The 15,889-nt window shown below is 38.2% G+C and overlaps 1 protein-coding gene across 2 annotated transcripts; it reads right to left on the bottom strand.

Moving 5' to 3' along the window:
• Positions 1-9,395: 9,395 nt before the first annotated feature.
• On the bottom strand, positions 9,396-15,015 carry slc13a5b (solute carrier family 13 member 5b). 2 transcript variants are annotated; one of them, XM_085370065.1, is made up of 12 exons: positions 14,917-15,015; positions 14,052-14,180; positions 13,834-13,970; positions 13,422-13,642; positions 13,120-13,300; positions 12,903-13,025; positions 12,554-12,766; positions 12,329-12,435; positions 12,101-12,222; positions 11,548-11,709; positions 10,302-10,439; positions 9,396-9,521 (listed from the first exon to the last, which is right to left on the bottom strand). In XM_085370065.1, exons 1-12 carry the CDS (start codon positions 15,013-15,015, stop codon positions 9,396-9,398), a joined length of 1,758 nt encoding a protein of 585 aa, XP_085226191.1. The 2 variants fall into 2 exon arrangements, with proteins under 2 accessions (XP_085226191.1, XP_085226190.1); XM_085370064.1 differs by having other exon boundaries at positions 13,834-14,180.
• Positions 15,016-15,889: the final 874 nt, after the last annotated feature.

Genomic DNA, 15,889 nt, shown 5'->3' with positions numbered 1-15,889 from the left:
AGATGATGATAAAAGTTGATTAAACATCTATAAAGAACATAAGAACTCATAACAGCAAAATCCAACACTGTTACATGCAGTTAATGATGCGTAAAATCGCCGAGTGCTGCTGTTCATTTCTAGGCTGTACATTAGAGCTTTAACACTTTAACCTGGATCCATTAAAATGTACTGTCCCAATAAGAGAGACGCTTGAGTTTGTCACAGATCAAAGTGAAACGTTTGACTGATTTAACAGGTATTCTTGACGTGTATTCTGTGTTTCCAACAATTACTTTGTAGCAAATTGGAATAAAGTAGAACAACATTTTACATATTTTGTGCATCGCCAAATGAATGCACGCACATACTCGTCAAAATTGGATTAAGGGTTTGAGAGTAAAGTTTCAATATAAAAACAGAATTCAAGCACAGGCTTATTCTATATCAAATTTGATATGCAGTCCTGTATCCTGTTGTAGGATCATATTTTAATGCTTCTAGGACAGTAAAACTGCTGTGCAATTATTTGCTGCCAACAGACAAAAATAAAGGCATGTAATAATTTATATTTATTGCTGATGCTACAAAGTTACACAAAAACTTTAGACTTGACTGAAAATATTTAGATCCTCCTACTCCCCAGGGATGGGATGCTACTTTAGAATAATTGGTTAGTGGATGGTGATTTCATATTCCATCCATGATTTTACCCCCGCCCCCCCTCCCCAAAAAGGTCATTTTGAATTTGATGGCAGCAAAATGTCTCAGAGAACTGGGATAAGGCTGTGTTTACCACTGTGTAGCATCCCCTCTTCTTATAAACGTCAGGGAGCTGAGGAGACCAACTGTTGTGCCTTTTGGAAAGAAACATTGTCCCATTCTCGTTTGACACAGGACTCTTCAGTTCGGTGTCTTCTTTGTTGTATTTTTCGTTTCATGATGCCTCAAATATTTATAGATGCAATATGTGGCTTAGTACTGCCTTGTTCAAATATGCAAGGTCTGAAGCCTGAAAAAGGTCATCCCTGAGAGCATATGGCCTTTTTTTTAAAATACAGTACCACCTGTGGCCCAAACATTTTCAACCTTGTCCCTTGTGGACAGAAATTTCTCCAGATAGATGATGATGGCATTTTAGTCTTCACAGTTTCACATTGAGGAACATTATTTACATATTAATGTTTTTTTGTTGTTGCTTTTTTTTTTTTTTTTTTTTTTTTACAATTTGTTGATACAGATTTTTCTTTGTTTGTTTGCTTTTTCTTTACTTCAGATAAACTGTGCCTCTGTAAGATGTTTTTTTAATATCCCATAATGTTGCTGACCAGTTGCGAGATGTTCCTCCAGCCGTTTCTTTTACATATTACTCACTTTTCCAGCCTTTTGTTGCTCCCACTCCAACTTTTTTGAGATGTATGACTGCCATCAAATGCAAAATGACATAATAGTTTTCATGAAATACTAAAATATTTAATTTTAAAGCTTTGATGTGTTTTCTTAGTCTACTGTGAATAAAATATGAGTTTAGGAGATTTACAAATCATTGCATTTTGTTCTTATTTACATTTTACACAGCATTCTAACAGTCACATACAGATATAGAGGGTACTGTAAAACAAGCTGGACAAAACTGTTTGGGTGTAGGGGAGATGATATAGAAGAAAAGATGGTTCTGCTGAGGGTATAAACCTGTGGTTATACCTTTGTCAGTGCCTCAACTGCTCTGTGGACCAGCTAAGGTCAACATTATTCTGCTGCAGTAAATCTACTTTACATTAAGGTCATTTGACGGTTTCAAGGCCAAATAATTGCAATAGTGAGCTGGATGGCCAGCTGGAACTCTATTTCCATGTTTAGTAATGCTTTGGTCAGACCCTTAGAAGCTTTCTTTCTTCCTTTCTTAAGTAAGTGGTATACATACAGTACACCGAGACGTAATTTTGCCTGTTGTTTGATTGTGCATTGCACCACCAGATGGAGCCATTTACTGTGTTCCTATTTAAGCTTGTGGTTTTTAAGAAAAGCATGTTTCAGTGCATTTTAAAGTTCTCATACTTACATAGTATGTTAAAATGTAGATATTGGATACATTATATTTAGCTTTGTAAGCCTCTTTGAATAACGACTAAAGCTTAAATCATATCAAGACTTTTTATTTATTGAATTTACCAGGATTTATAAATTGCAATTAGACCTACTTATGACACCAATATCAGAGTAAAAGTGATACAAAAAATATATTTTGCTTCTTCGTTGGATAAATAATAACGTTTGATCAAGGTTTTGTGAATTCATTTTGTGAAAAATGTATTTTTGTGTGTGTTCGTGCCTTAAATTACATCACCTTGTAGCCAGAAATTTGTAGTTGTTTAAAGGCATCTTGGAAAGAATCTGGTCCATAACCATATTTTGTATTGTCCTGAGGAAGATAAAGGTAAAACACTGGTGTATTAAATATAATTATGTGGTTTTTCAAATTCTAAAAGGAGACGCTGGGTACAATGAGATCTAATCCATCTCACGCAGGTTTGATCCCTATGACAAATGCAGGGCTATATTCTGGCTAGACTGACATTATTCTGGCCACAAAAGCACAAAAACAATCACAAAGTTCTCTTTCACAATAGCGTCCAAGATTAAAACTGCCAACAACATGTTTTTTGCACTGAAATAGCTCAGTATTAGTGATCTGGGTCTGTGGGTCTGAAGGAAAGATATCATCGGTTAAGGGAACTTTGGGACAGATGTGAGTGCTCTTTGGTCATCAATATGTCTGTGCTTTGACATGCAGAGAAAAAACAGTCGGGCAACTTTGAATCAGCTTACTGTAAATCTCAATCTTGGATTCAATTGGCCTTTTAGTTTCATGAAAGCAGTCAACTGAGAACTTCAGAGAAAGGGACACAATAGTAGGGTTGCAGTGCCACAACCTCTTATTACACCTAAAAATGCCCTTTTTGTGAGTGAAGCGGTGCAAAGAACACATGAACTGTGGTCATATAGCCCAATGAGTCATCTGTCAGCCTGTTTTGAGCACATGGTTTATTTTTTGTCGAGCGGTACCTCGAATTCATCCGTCAGAAGGTACAGTAGACACCAAGACACCAGAAAACATGGAGGTACTCTAAAAAAAGACAACACTGTAAACATCAGTCTCATTACAGTATAGTCCTTGCGAATGACAGTGCCCTTAACACTAACAAGCTCATGACCTTTAAATATTTTGACATGCTCGCCCAGATTAACATTCCCAAGTGTACTGGGCTAAAGGTGACCCAGATTCGATCCTTTTTCTGCATAATGTTAGCAATATTTTTGACATACTATGACTCTGAGACTGTTAATGAAGAACTTTAACGCATTATAAACAAAATAATGAATATTTAAAATTTTGGCAAAGGTAAAAGTTAGATAGTAAACCAGACAGACAGTAATTGATTATCCAGATTACTCAAATGAATATTTGGGAGTAGCTCTATAGCTACTTACTTGTGTGCTTGTATTCTCCAAATAAATTCATACCCAAGTTCAGTGAAATGCAAACTTTCAGATTTGGCTCTCTTTAGCACTTTCTAAACCAATAAACAGAGTAAGCGAAACAGGTTTCTGGGCTCTTGGAGGCTATTTTGAATAGCCTGAATCTGTAAAAGCATTTTCCACTGTCCATCTATAGATTTAATTTGAGTGAGACCTTTCTTGTAACATTTTGACTTCTTTTCCACAAATGAGGTGTCTAACACTGAACTGGTTTCACGCACTTCACCAAGAAAAAGACTAGTAGTGTCACCACAAAATTGCTAGGCCAAGTGTTATAACCACTGAAGTCAGTGGCTATGGGAGAGGCTACTGCAAGAGATATAATTTCCAGATGGCTTTCAGCAGATTTTCTCTACCGTGATTTTTCTTCTCATGGAAATTTTCCCTACTTTTGCTGCATAATGCTACGTGATCCTGCATCACATTAGATTCTCAAACCCATCCAACTGTGTGATAGTTCTCAAAAGACACCAAGAGAGACTAGCCCACCACAAGGATAGTTTGTGGAAATTGTGTACTAGCGAACAGAAATTGTTCTGAGGACTTAAAAATTGTAGTTAAATTGGTATTATGAAGTGTACTTAATAACAGGTTTAGACTGAGGCATATTTAATATTTCATGAAAAAAATAGCAATAACCCATCTCCAAAAACTTGGGATAGACCAACAATAAGCTGAAAAGTAAGTGCTACTAAAAAAAGAAAGCCCTGGAGAATAACATTTCAATTAAATAGTTTATAAATGCCATCAGGTGTCATGGTTCGGAGTTTTGACCGTGTTTTGAGTTTTTGTGCTTCGTGCTTCCCTGTGAAGTCCGTCTTGTCTCCATGTTTAGTTGCCTGTTTCTCCAGTCATGTCTCTGTGTGGTTTTTCTCTCCCTTTCGCCCTCTCCATTCCTCGCTCTTTCAGCCTTGTCCCCCCTGCTCTTATCTCTGTCTCATTCCTCTGTTCCCTGTATTTAGTCAGCCGTGTTTCCTTGCTGTTTCCTCTCTGCCCTGATTCCCTCTGTTATATATATCGCCTGTGTCTCCTCCTGTGTGTTCTGTCAGTTAGTTTAGATTTCTAGAGCCTTCCCAGTTTTAGTTAGTGTGTTTTGTAATCAGCCGTTAGCTACCTTTAAGTTTAGTTTTTGTCTTTGAGTCCTAGATTTTGTGTCCTATCCTGCCTTGCCTCACACTGTGTTCTGTGTGAAATCTGTGTGCAAGGAACAAGTTAAAAAATGACAATCACATTAGGAGCAACCATGATTCTTTAATGGAAATCACTGCATGAATTCAGGAATGCTTCCAGAAATCACTGTCTGTGAACACAGTTCAATGTGCCATCCAGAAATCGAGAATAAAACTCTAGTATGCAAAGAAGCCGCCATGATCTAGAAATGCATTTGTCTTGTCTTGGCCAAATGAACTAAAGCACAGTGGAAAACTGTTCTGTCATCGGATGAACCAGAATTTAAAATGTGAAACCCTGCATTCTTTGGATTTAAGAGGAGAGGGACTATCCATGTTGTTATCAACATTCAGTTCAAAAGCATGCATCTCCGATGGCATGAGGGTGCATTATCGCCTTTAGAGTTGGCAGCTTGCAGATCTAGAAAGGCCCCATCAATGTGTATATACTGTATATTTATTATCTCACTCTTATTGCCTGTTTATGCCCTGTCCTTATGTTAAACGTCATGCTATTACAACAGCTAGCTTAATAGCTATGCTTAACCTGACCTGCCTACAAATCAGACCTTTCACCAATCAAAAACATTTGATGCATCATAAAGTGAAAAATATCACAAAGAAGACGCAGGATTGTTAAGCAGCTAGAATCCTTTTTGCTGCCATCAAATTAACAATCATCCAGTATTTTTCTCATAAGAGAACAATTTTTTTATATATATATTTTCTATATTCTGCTGTGAGTAAATCATTGGTTTATATTTGTAAATTATTGTATTCTGTTTCTATTTACATTTTACAGCATCCTAATAGTCACATACAGCTAAAGAGAGTACTGTGAAAAGAGACCGGGCAAAACTGATTTGAGAATCGTGGTTGTAAATCAGCTCCAGGTTTCAATCCTACACAGTCGATAGTACTTTGTTCCTCGTTGCTCGTTTGCATTCAGTGTTTGTCTTAGTACCTTAAAATAAAAACATGTCTTCATTGCTGACTGTTGCTGTCTTAGAGTTAAAAGTGTAATCATTTACACCAAATCCCACCCATCCCCATTAAACAATGGATGTACTTTGGCCTAAAGTAAGCAATGAAAAAGCTCTCTGTCCTCTTCTGGATCTTTTTTTGCTTTTGGCCTCACTCATGTCCAAAGCTTAATTGGATACTCCAATTGCTAACTGAAACCATCTCTACACACAGGTCTTTATGTTCAAGGGAGGATTGATTGTATCGGACAGGCAGCATATTGTGCTCATATGTAACTGATACAGAAGAGGTGAAAGGGCAATGTGGTTTTCAAAAGCCTTCTCATCAACAAAATGCTCCCAAATGCAAGTGGATGAAATACAAAGTTTCCTTTTTTGACCTCTTCTACATACTCCCAACTCCCTAATTACTTTATATTTTTGTGGAAGTCATTCATTAAGCTCACAGTTTGCTTACTCTGCAGCTAGAAAGCCTAGTTTATAATGGGTTCATAGAAATGCGTGTTTAGCTTCACCAGAGTCCTTGCCTGTGCAGTCAGTAGGACAAAATCTTAGCAAAGCGAACAGTTCGCAGATTTAATTTCCTGCCGAGGCCTTACATGTATATATAGCCAATAATATAGTCCACGACACAAGACGATGTGTTGCAATTGGATAATGAGTGGGTAGCTCAGAGGGAGCAAAAGGAGAGAAAGACACTGTAATTACATAAGTTTTCCTTCCCAGTGGGACACGAGATCATAGTGATCTAAACTGCTCTATGCACCCAACCGCTTGTTAACCAAAAACCATCTAACATTTTAATTGTCCCAAAAGAATGGGGTCAGAACTTTGATGTGATCCTTTGATTTTTTTTTTCTTCCTGCTACCTTTTGGCCATGTTTTCTACTGTCACACCATACCAACAACAGGGTTTGTTGACGTTTACTTCCCTGTATGCAGAGTCTTATGATTACCATTCGTCATGTTTTTAAAACAGAAACCCAACATAATGATCGACACTTACGAGGTGATATTAAAGTTCTCTGGCAGATCTTTAAATGGAGACGTAAGAGCTTCTTATGAGCTTCTTTAAGCTCATAATGCTGATGATGCACAACAATGTTTAACGATATCCCTGCCTTGAACCTTAATCTCAGATTACAATGTCATAGGCCTCTTGCCATTAGGTGTGGCCTTTAAGTCCAGGCTCATTATGGCTTTCCATGCTGTGTTTAAAGGATCATGTCAGCTTTATACATAAGACAAGAGGCCAATAAGTAAGAGGCAGCGAAACATACTTGTCCTTTAAAAGATGGATAATAGTCATATGCTGTTGAGAAAGAGTTGCATGGTGATGAAAATCTGATAATTTTGTTTTGGATGATGGTGAGAGATGACAGCTCAGACTGAGCTTTTGTTATAATAAACCATCCTCACTTTTTAAAATAATAGACAGCATTACAGTTAATAACAGCCAAATTGAGTTTCTCACATTTGAAATCATTTTAAATCTAGTGTATCATCTTGACAAGTCTCTCTCACACAAACATCACTGAATTCCCCGCCTCATTCAATTAAATCCATTCAATTTAAAAAAATGCTGTGTGTGGAAAACAGCTGCACTTTGGATGTATTTTGTCTTTTTTAATTGTTATTGAACATCTAATGTGAAGTCCTTGAACAGAAAAGAAACGTCAACGGATTTGTTTGTATTATTTATTTATTTTTATATAAATTGACATGTGCAAAAGTCTTGAAACTGAAGAGAATAGTAGACTATATGCAGTTATTACTAAATACCACTTCATTGCAATTCATTTACAATTAATATTGCTGTGAGACAAACTGTACTGACTCCATCCATCCATCCATCTTCATCCGCTTTATCCGAGGCCGGGTTGCGGGGGCAGCAGCCTAAGCAAAGAGGCCCAGACCTCCCTCTCCCCAGCCACCTCCTCCAGCTTATGCGGGGGAATACCAAGGCGTTCCCAGGCCAGCCGAGAGGTATAATCTCTCCAGCGTGCACTGACTCAAACATTTCAAATGTGTTTACAGTACAATAAGCCATCCTTTTTGTACACGTTACATACAGCTTTTGCTTTGATAGGATAAAAAGTTTATCCTTTATTCATAGCCAACTCTAAGTCTGATTCAGCACATACAGTATTAGCTCTGAACTGATAAATACCAAGTTCACCAACCAAGCCATTAGCTTTTGTTACCTCAAATCTCTTAAGAAATGTTCACTTGCAAAGTCTTCTGTATGGCACAGGAGTGATTGAGAAAATATTGCAGTTTATATATTTTTTAAGCTGCCCAAATTACAACCAAAAAAGCATTCAATATTTAAAACCATACTTTTCGGACTATAAGGCGCACTCAAAATCCTTTAATTTTCTCAAAAATCGACAGTGTCCTTTATAATCGGTGTGGCTTAAGTATTAATTCTGGTTGTGCTTACTGACCTGAAACTGATTTTATGTGGTACACGGCGCTCAAAAACCTGTCAAAATATTTTAGTATGACTTGACCGTACTACTTGATGGATTGTCTGAGCATTACGGCTACCGTAGTCAGGAACCTGGCGGAGTCATACGTACTGTGCTTCCAAATAATATTGTTGTGTGTAAAAGGACCCAAAAATGGCACCTGTTAAGAGACATGCTTACAAAGCGGATTTCAAACTCAAGGCTATCAGTCATGTTTTGTTTAATGCGCCTTATAATCCTGTCCACCTTATGTATGAAAATAGACCAGTTTATCGATATTGCGCCTTATAATCCGCTCCTTAAATGTCCTAAAATAGAGTATTTTATTTATGAAAATACATATTTTGAGCCAAAAATGTATCAGTAGTAAAAGTAATAATTAAGCAGCTGAATTGCTCTTGTCAGTGTCATATTATATGAAAGTTAACGGATAATTACTGCTAATGTATTGACAAGTAATGTTTTTTTCTATCACTAATAGTATTAAACTTTATATTCATTATCAAGGTATCAATGTATAATATTTTACAAAACCAAAGATTTCTTTAAGTGTAAAATCTGAAAGGTAACCAGTTACTGGAGCTGTCCGACAAATGTGAAAGTGAAAATATCTTTCTCTGAAATATTGTAAAGTAAAGCAGAAGCGGCATAGAAGGAAAATTAAATAAAAAAAGAAGTACGTCAAATATTTTCAAGTTGCATCATCAAGATATACAATATGGCTTATTACTATAAACACATGGGTACATGTTAAATAACTTTGACTATGTGAATAGCTCCTTTTCCTCTAATTTTCTTTGATAAAAAGAAAATAAGATGTCATTTGGTTCACTTAAGGATATAAAGGAGCGTAAATTTACAGACACTATAGTCCCAATATATTGTTTCAGTTATTCCATTGTACTGAATAACAGAAATGTGTATTATAAGAGATTCAAATAGTGTAATAGGTCTATAGAAGAGATCTAAACTTATTTGAAGTTTAACATCATTATGTATGTATATATAAAGTTCAATTACATGAAAATGAATATTTTCATATAGTTGAATCATTTTTCTCCCTAATTTTATAGATCACCACTTTTTTTCACTCAAGTGTCAATCAAAACGAGCCTCATGAGACTTGTGTCCTAACTCCAATTGGACACATGCATCTCACTGCGTGGTCCAATACCATCCCTCTGACCACAGGTCTTAGTCTGGCACCTGTGGATAGGCTTGTGCATGGATCCTCTCTCACTGCAGAGCCAGTCTCATACCCCAGTGGCATTGGCCCAGGCAGGGACAGAATCTAGGTGAAACATTGCTTTACCCCAGCTGTTAATGGCCAGTGTAATACAAAGAATGCCAATGATGTTCATGACGAATCCTGTCCTGGCCTGGTGGAGAAGAAAAGAATGCAGTCATTTCAAGATTTAGTTTATTGTTAACATCTGTATTTGTTGCTGAAAGTTGCATGAGAAGATCATTATCCCTAAAGTCATGAAGTATTTGAGGAAGTCCCACAGTATGTAGATTGGAATATTTCTTTAAATGTACTGTAATGTTATCTCTCAGATTTTCTTAAGTTTATGTTTTAACCCATGGAAGTGTTTTGGATGTGCCCACTCTTTTTGTATTCTACCACTTTAATATTTATGTAACGAATCCACAACAATAGTTTGATCGGAAGGTGTTAAACTTGTTTAACATTCCTGGAAAGTCGATGGCAGGGGACCTTGAGACGCAAATTCTACATACCAAACTAATTTGATTTGAAACTGTATCAGCTTGCACAGAAAATGTTCTTAATCTGACTCATCAAAAATGCCTTATAACCATACAAGGATGTGACAGAAAACGATATTTTAAATCGATTGCAGATTACACTGGCTACTTAGAGTGACTCATCATGTGCTACAACTTTCTAGTGGTAACATTTACTATTGTAAAACACTTGGAAACATATTGCTTCACTTCTGCAGCCGGAACACAACTAAAGAATACCCTTAATATCAGCTATCGTCAAAATGTGACTGTCACTTAAGAGATTCTGGTCACAACCGCGTTTTTATGAATGTAAATTCTGCAGACCAAGCAGTTCAACATTGGTCCCAGAGTCACAGCACTGCAACATGTAATTTACACAATAAGCATACCAAAGCCAATGTCGTACTTACCATGTCAGCAACCTTAAGGTATCCATAAGAGAAGACTATGGCATTGGGAGGAGTTGCGACAGGCAGCATGAAGGCAAATGAGGCACTTAGGGTACAAGGAACCATGACGTACAGCGGGTTGATTCCAATGGACTGAGACTGTAATAATCACACACAAGGTATCAGCAGTCTGACTCACGGATGAATACAGCCTTGATCACAACAGCCTCCACTACTCTTTCTGGCTATTTTTCTGCAACCTTAATCACCAGCTCATAACTCAGAATGAAATGTATGCAATTCTGTGTGCAGGGAAAACTCTCATTAGGTGTGTGTAATTAAGATGTAATTCCTGCTGGCCCTGTGCTGAGTCATGATATTTAAAATAGAAACGTACTACATATGTGGAGATAATGGCAGACTTTAAAGTTGCAAAAGACATTACTCAGTGGAATTTGCTTCTGAATTACATGTCCTGCAGCACACTAGCTTACAAGTGCATAGTAATTTCTGGTTCTCAAAATAACCAAAGGGTGAAAAGACCTAAACTTTATGTTTAGTCTTTGTTAAACTTCAGCTGTATATCAGGTCACCAGGATGACAGTATTTTGTCTTGTCACAGGGTTTCTGCCTAAATCAAATGCTAAAGAGTCTCTTGACAGGATGACACACAAAGTGACATGACACAAGCCACCGTTGCCACAAAATGTTCTCACAATGCCTTTAACTGTTTGTGTGAATCTGACTAAAGTACCTATTCTCCCTTTCTTCACTTTCTGTTTGTATTTTCAAGGGCTAAACACAGAAGGGTTGATCATCCTTGTGCATCTACTTGGCTTTTCCCTCAAGATATCAATAAATGTGAAAACCACTACTTGCATTTCAGACCTCGTTTTGGCATTCTCTCCAGTGCTCAGCTAGTGGGCACAGAAATGCTATTCTTCAGAAGAAGCAGCAGCAGGGAGGGCACTGTTACAAGGCACTGGACTGAATTGGTGTTTGGCAGGTTATTAATGGGAGAAGGGGCCCACAGAAGGGGGCCAAACATATTCAGCCTGAATGACCAACAAGATGGGTAACCAAACCAAAACGTGGGAAAATGGACCAGCTCTCACTGGGAGTAGTTTCAATGGTGAACTCCAGCTGGGGGAAAGAATTTACGCTAGGAAGCACTTAACCTAACTGAGCTATTGCACCCAAACAGTATTTTCTGTCCTCTCCCACACCACCTATATTTCACTTGCTCTATACTGCTTCACTTGCTTACCATCGAAGCTAAGACGGGTAGGAAGAGCGTTGCAGTGGCTACATTACTGGTGCATTCTGTGAATGTGGCAATCAGCAGGCATAAGACAATGGCAATTGCCCAGGGAGGGATGCTTTGCAGAGGAGCCATCTGATCTCCCATCCACTTTGATAGTCCAGACACCTAAAGACACAACAAAACAAAGTGCACATTTACTTTGAGGAGACTGTGATTCAGGTTTGGTCACAATATATTGCATCTGCTACAATGCAACCGTATGTGCAGAACACCAAAAACATCTGAATCCAGAGATTTACTAATCATTTGATTTGCATAAAACTTTAAAACTGCATTAGGAGATTAAAGGGAAAAAAGCATGATGCTGATACCATTAAAAACAGATTAAATAGCTGGTCGATTTGATAAACATCTCTATGAATCCTCATGCCTCTAAAATAAACTAGTAGAATCAGAATCTCAAGACACTGAATGGCTATTGTGAAGTTCAAAATTTCTTGAAAGATTGTTATTGGCCCCACAACCATTGCATCTAACAACTGCCTTTGTAACTTACTTCACTGCCCTTAGCCAGAGCAAACCCTCCTCCAAGAAGAAGCACAATACCCCAAGGTAATTTCTTTTGGGCAGCTTTCCAGCTGAGGAGACGAGGTGTTGGGCCAGCAGTTTGATGAGATGCTACAGATCAAAGAAACGAATCATCAAAGTTTAATTACAGCATAGCCTACTCTTCCCAAACTTATTAGAATGGGAAACACAACATTCTTCAGAAATGATGGCTCACCTATGTCAAAACTATGTGTCCTAAAAGAACACAAGCGTGGAGGTTTGGAGGGCAGAACAAAGAGAAGGACTGCGACAAAGACTGCCACCGTGGCATCTGATACATACCTGAAGGATGGAGTGAAAGCAAAAATCAAATAATACCACAGTTTTATAAAGTAAATTTATGAATGAATAAAACTTAGGTGTTGAATTGTATGTTTTTCATAAAAATATGTATACAAACTCTGCTTGGGAGTTGAAGATATCTGTTGCCCAGCCACTGACAAAGCCTGGATCCCTTGTGAACCACAGCAACACGAGCAAAATGAAGAGACACAGGACGCTTATCTCTCCAAAAGACATCGGCCCCAGCAGGCGATGCTGTTCACGGATCACATTATATGCAGCAATCTCCTTTTCTGTCTTCACAGCCCCACAGCCCCATGTCTTCTTAAAGCTGGAGGATCACATGGGAAGAAAAGTCTTTGTGTCACTTCTACACTCACTCACAGGCTTAGTGCGGTAAAAAGTTTCTTGGTGGTGATTCAAGTCTCTGTCACTTATAATCAGGCTTTAAGCATTATCAAACTCACTTGAATCCCATGAAGACAAACTGCAGCCAAAGCCATGCCAGTGTGAGCATGATGATCATGTTGGGGAAGGCAAAACCGAACCAGGACGCAAAGTTAATAATGTCCCCGTTTTCTGGAAACAATCTAATACAAAAGAAAATACAAACGTGAGGAATATATAAATACACATGAATTGAAATATTGGCACAATACTAATAACTGATAAGAGGACACTCACTGGTTCATCTGGCCCATGAGCACCAGATTGGGACCAGTTCCTGTCAGTGTGGCTGTTCCTCCGATGCTGGCAGCATAACAAACACACAGGGTCATGCCTTTACACATTCTCCGCCGTTCTGCTGCCTCCTTATGCCTGACAGCCTCAGTCGTGGCATCTAAGAAAGTCACTACTACTGGGCCTTTAAACAAAGAGAAAGAAATAAAAAGGGGCTACTAGCAGCTTTATAAAAGTCTTTGACGCTGTTGATTTTTATTGATTTTGTGTCCTAGCCAAACATAAACAAGTTACAAAGGGCTCACCTTGTCCCTCATTCTGTTTCTCTGTTTGTGAATCAGCTTTATTGTCAGTCTCTGATGTTTGGACCTGCTCATCCGAGCTGAAGATTTGAGGCATTTCTGGCTCACTGGTGTTTAGCTGTTCCAGCACTGCTTGGACAATTGGCACCATCATAGCTGTGGTAGCGGTGTTACTGATCCACATGGATAAGAATGCTGTTACACCCATGAAGCCCATCATCAGTCTGCCAAGAAGATAGAGTAAAATTAATAGTAAATTAAGAAAAAAAATCAGAAAGGTGCTCTTCGTGCTCTTGGGACAGAACATGAAGTATGTTAAAGTTTTATGATGGGAGTGAAAGGATTATTTTTTTAATCTACATCATATCTGTGCTTTTGATGTCATAACAGATCTGAAAGGTAATTAACCGCTCACAGTGCTGGACGCACACCAACAATGAGTAGCACCCTCAAAGCTATGCGCTTGTGCAGATTCCAGTGCTCCACGGCTACAGCAACCATGAGTCCTCCAACAAACAACATGTTTGTGTCCTTTAGGTACTGCATACACACCTGAGACAAAGGGATCACACTGGATAAGATGTATGCACACATAAATAAGCCTATACACTGTGGCATATTTTTCTTACTTACATCTTTGGACTCCATGATGCCAAATAAAGGGAAAAGGAGAGCTGGAAGCAAAGCGGTTACAGCCAGAGGTAGAACCTCTGTGCACCAGTACACTGCCATCAGGATTATCACATAAGCACATTCTGCCACCTGCAATAAGAAAAAATTATAACATACAGACAACTGCACAAAACAAAGACATTACATTCAGTCTGTGTCAGCAACTTATCTATGAAAATCTGACTTAAGTTCATAAACAGCTAAGATCAATAATTATGATGCAATTTTAATGAGACACTATGATAGTTCAAAGGGTGAAGATAAGATAATCTGTAGTGTCTCATCGCCAGGTTCTACATCTGTCGGGATAATATAAGTGAGATCTAGACAAAACTTGGATGGTCAATGATACTATCTTATTTAGAATTGTTTCATTCTGGTTAAATATCAGCTGCTTGAAAAACCGATTTTTCTTTTTTTTTTAATGCTTCGCATTTAAACCTGTGCCAGTGATAACATGCTTGCAACCTGTGATTTTTTTTTGTCTCTGTGACCCACAACGCGTAAAGAGCCCTTTTTACTCTGTGGCCCCACGCTTAAGCTTTATGCTACCAAAAGGAAGTTAAATTAACAGAACCGGAGAACACACCAGCCAACACTGGACAGCTCTCGTGCACTCGCTCCAAGCGCTGTGCACTTGACCGCGCATCAACAGGTGCAAAAGACCTAGTGCAAATTAAAATGCGCGAAAGGTAAAATCTCACTTAATTTCAGTTCATTCAAGTTCTTCAAGTAAGTAACATCTCTCTCATTAAAATTACTTTATTCTTTCATCCTTTCTTATCACTGTGTTTAGTTTTAAGCCAAACGCAGATTAATTACATACCTGTGTCCCGATCACCAAAGGCAGTGGAAGAAGAAGTAACGGAGTTATGAAGAGGATCACTTCATTTTTGACAGAGTAAAGGCATTTCAAGAATGCCATGTTGAAAGGAAAATGGAGAAAAGCAGACTTTGCACCGTGGATGGCACTTTTGAGGCGCAGAAGAGAGAAGAGGGAGGGGGGGGAGTCCCACGCAAATAAAAGAGAGCGAGAGCGAGAAACGTAATGAGGAGAGAGAGGGGGTGCAAACGCCTAAACTACTGACCTAAAGTACTGACCAATTAAAAGTGAAAAAGTTCATCCACGTAATAACCACAATAGTTTACATCTTTTACATTTACCATCTTGAAACCGAGGATTCCCCACAGTAGGTCTATCACCTCTATCACCCCCGCGGGGGAGAAAGGGGCGAATGCGGTTGACAGACTTCAGTCTTGCTGTTGCTCAGGCAAGAGACACAACAAATAATGCAACCAAGTATTTTACTTTTCAAGCTAGGCTTTCTTGAAATTCAATAAACGTATATAAGGTTTACTTTTCAAAATGCTAAAAGTTAAAATTTCTTGGTCACTGTCTAACAAAAGGGTTTTGGAGTTAGTTTTACAAAGGTCAAACAACTGGAAAAAAAATAAACCCTTATAACGGTGGCAGTAATCCGCCCAAAATCCCGTTGTATCTTTCTTTAAGACAGCACAATAAACATTTCACCAAAAACATCACAGAAGCTTTGACTGAACTGAATTCCTTTTCCCCTTTCCTTTTCCCAAACAAATAATACCCATTTTTATGCAATTTTATTTTCTCTAACCCGTCCAGTGAGTTTATTAAACATTGGTCACATTATTTCAAATGAAAACTATTTAATTATCTATGATCATAACCACTTATGGAACTAGTGTAGTGGGGGAGCTGGATCATGATTGCATTACAAAATAGTACAAATAAGTACAAACAGTATTTACTCCAGGGCTACTGT

This window comes from Diplotaxodon limnothrissa, linkage group LG14 (genome assembly GCF_057381915.1).
Source record: "Diplotaxodon limnothrissa isolate DT_005_m linkage group LG14, D_limnothrissa_male_GT1.1, whole genome shotgun sequence".
Taxonomy (NCBI): Eukaryota; Metazoa; Chordata; class Actinopteri; order Cichliformes; family Cichlidae; genus Diplotaxodon; species Diplotaxodon limnothrissa.
Note: the sequence above shows the minus strand (reverse complement) of the source record. Positions and strands in the feature narration are given on the sequence as shown.